The sequence below is a fragment of the Trachymyrmex septentrionalis genome, unplaced genomic scaffold, assembly GCF_001594115.1.
Source record: "Trachymyrmex septentrionalis isolate Tsep2-gDNA-1 unplaced genomic scaffold, Tsep1.0 scaffold179, whole genome shotgun sequence".
NCBI classification, from domain to species: domain Eukaryota; kingdom Metazoa; phylum Arthropoda; class Insecta; order Hymenoptera; family Formicidae; genus Trachymyrmex; species Trachymyrmex septentrionalis.
In genome coordinates this window covers 370,074-371,963 of record NW_017304959.1, presented here as the reverse complement: position 1 = coordinate 371,963, position 1,890 = coordinate 370,074, and the positions used below count along the sequence as shown (strand labels likewise).

General features: G+C 25.5%; 1 protein-coding gene across 1 annotated transcript in view; it reads right to left on the bottom strand.

Moving 5' to 3' along the window:
- Window positions 1–1,654: 1,654 nt before the first annotated feature.
- The window catches only part of LOC108746569, a 6,067-nt gene continuing 5,831 nt past the window's right edge, over window positions 1,655–1,890 (bottom strand). The window contains exon 3 of the mRNA XM_018483424.1: window positions 1,655–1,853. Within this exon, the coding sequence (XP_018338926.1) occupies window positions 1,788–1,853 (66 nt within the window). The 3' untranslated portion in view covers window positions 1,655–1,787. The remainder of the gene's footprint in view (window positions 1,854–1,890) is intronic.

Sequence of the window (1,890 nt, the reverse complement as noted above, 5' to 3'; positions counted from 1 at the left end):
CAACCATACGGAAATAATGTTTCGAGATCGAGACTCACCCGAACTGTGATTACTCGGATTATGCGAATATTTGCGACAATTCAATTTATTCTGTTATTTTTTATTGTACTAATGTCTGAAGAGGGCTCAAACTGGTAGCCGAAACTTGTTACTTGTAATGTATTAGTTTATAGTTTTATTATTTATTATTTTTTGGCGTGATGTTTCATCGCGTTGAATACAATATATAATTTTATGTAAAAATTAAAAAATGTGGTTGACTCTTACTTCGCCCGCTGATTGAGTTTTGTTATTATGTAATTTGCATAGAAAAGGACCGAAATCGTTGGTCGAAACGTTTGCAGTTCAGAATAAGTAATAAAATTTACGCACTGTTAACCACGTTGGCTCTCTGTTGACAATTTTTTTTTCCTTTTGTATTAGATTCTTTTTTTAGCACATAAATTGGTGTAGAAATCAGGGTTTAACAAGATGGGCTCAATCCAAAAAAAAAACTTGAAAAACCCAAGATGAAATAGTGCTCAGAGCTGAAATTGCATCAATGACACAAAGCGCAATTGCTGATGGAATGTTCAAAATAATAAAAGTTTTTGATGTGTAAGGGTCAAAGATCAAGGTTTTTTTATACAGAAATTTTAAAAAATTTCGATTTTTTCAAAATTAAAAAATTTCAAACTGGCAAATTTATGTTTTATAAATCGCAAAGTAAACAAATAAGAACTGAAATTTTTGCTTTGAAATTTTTACGTGAAATTATTAAAAGCTATGTTGTGTGTATGATTTTTCCTTCAATTATTTATTAAGTTATAATATAACGTACAAAATTTGATTTCTCAAAAATACTATTTTCTTGAAAAAATTTACAAAAAATCTATTATACATAATAAATATTTTGAAATCTCATGATAAAGTTTTTTCTCAATTTTTAGAAAATTGAAAAATTGTTTAATTTAATTTATTTTTAATTTTAATTTTCATCCTTCAAATATAATTGCAGTAAAGATAAATGTATTAATGTATTGAGTGTATTATTATGTATTTTTTTTAGCAAATTTGTAAAATATATATACATAACGAAAATTTTAGGACTTAACATGTGATAAAACCATTTTTTACAAAAAAAATTGAATAAAAAATGATTGGGCTTAAACCCGACTGATTTGGTATGAAATGTTTCTTATACAAATATGTGTGCGTATTCATTATATTAATTAATAAATTAAATCAAATAAATTAAATTGAAATTAATTCACAATATAATTATGTTATGTATTATATTGGATAGCGAATTTTGCTTATCATTTATGGACTGTAAAGAAAAAAAGCGCAAAAAATCCAGATTTTTTTTTTAATTTCCTCAGAATCGATTTTTTTTTTAAACCCTGGTAGAAATGCTTTCAGAACATTGTAGAGTAGCTTAAAATATGAGTCTTTCAACACTGAACACTATGCCATTTTTAACACAAAAAATGAAATCTTAGATAAAATACATTTTGAAAATCTGCTCCTTATATGATGTTACGATTTTTTATTACGAAAAATTATGTAACATTCAATATAATAAAAAGTGATTATTTTAATATATACTTACTTTTTATGAGATTTTCATTTCTTGGTAAGACATATTTTCATGAAATAGATCACTTTCTGAACATAATCATAAATATGAACTATTTATTGAATACAAGTTATTGCGTGTTACATTAGCATAATGAAGTAAATAATATTCTCAGCAGTATGGCCAGATTGCTGACATCTATTTTTCTCTAATTTTATATTTTAAATATTTATTTGTTTTCAATGGGTTCCTCGGGTGGGCCAAAGTTAAAGAAGATAGCGCCTGATATTTTTATCTGAAAATAAAATGCAGAATTTTATGTGTGTGTGTGT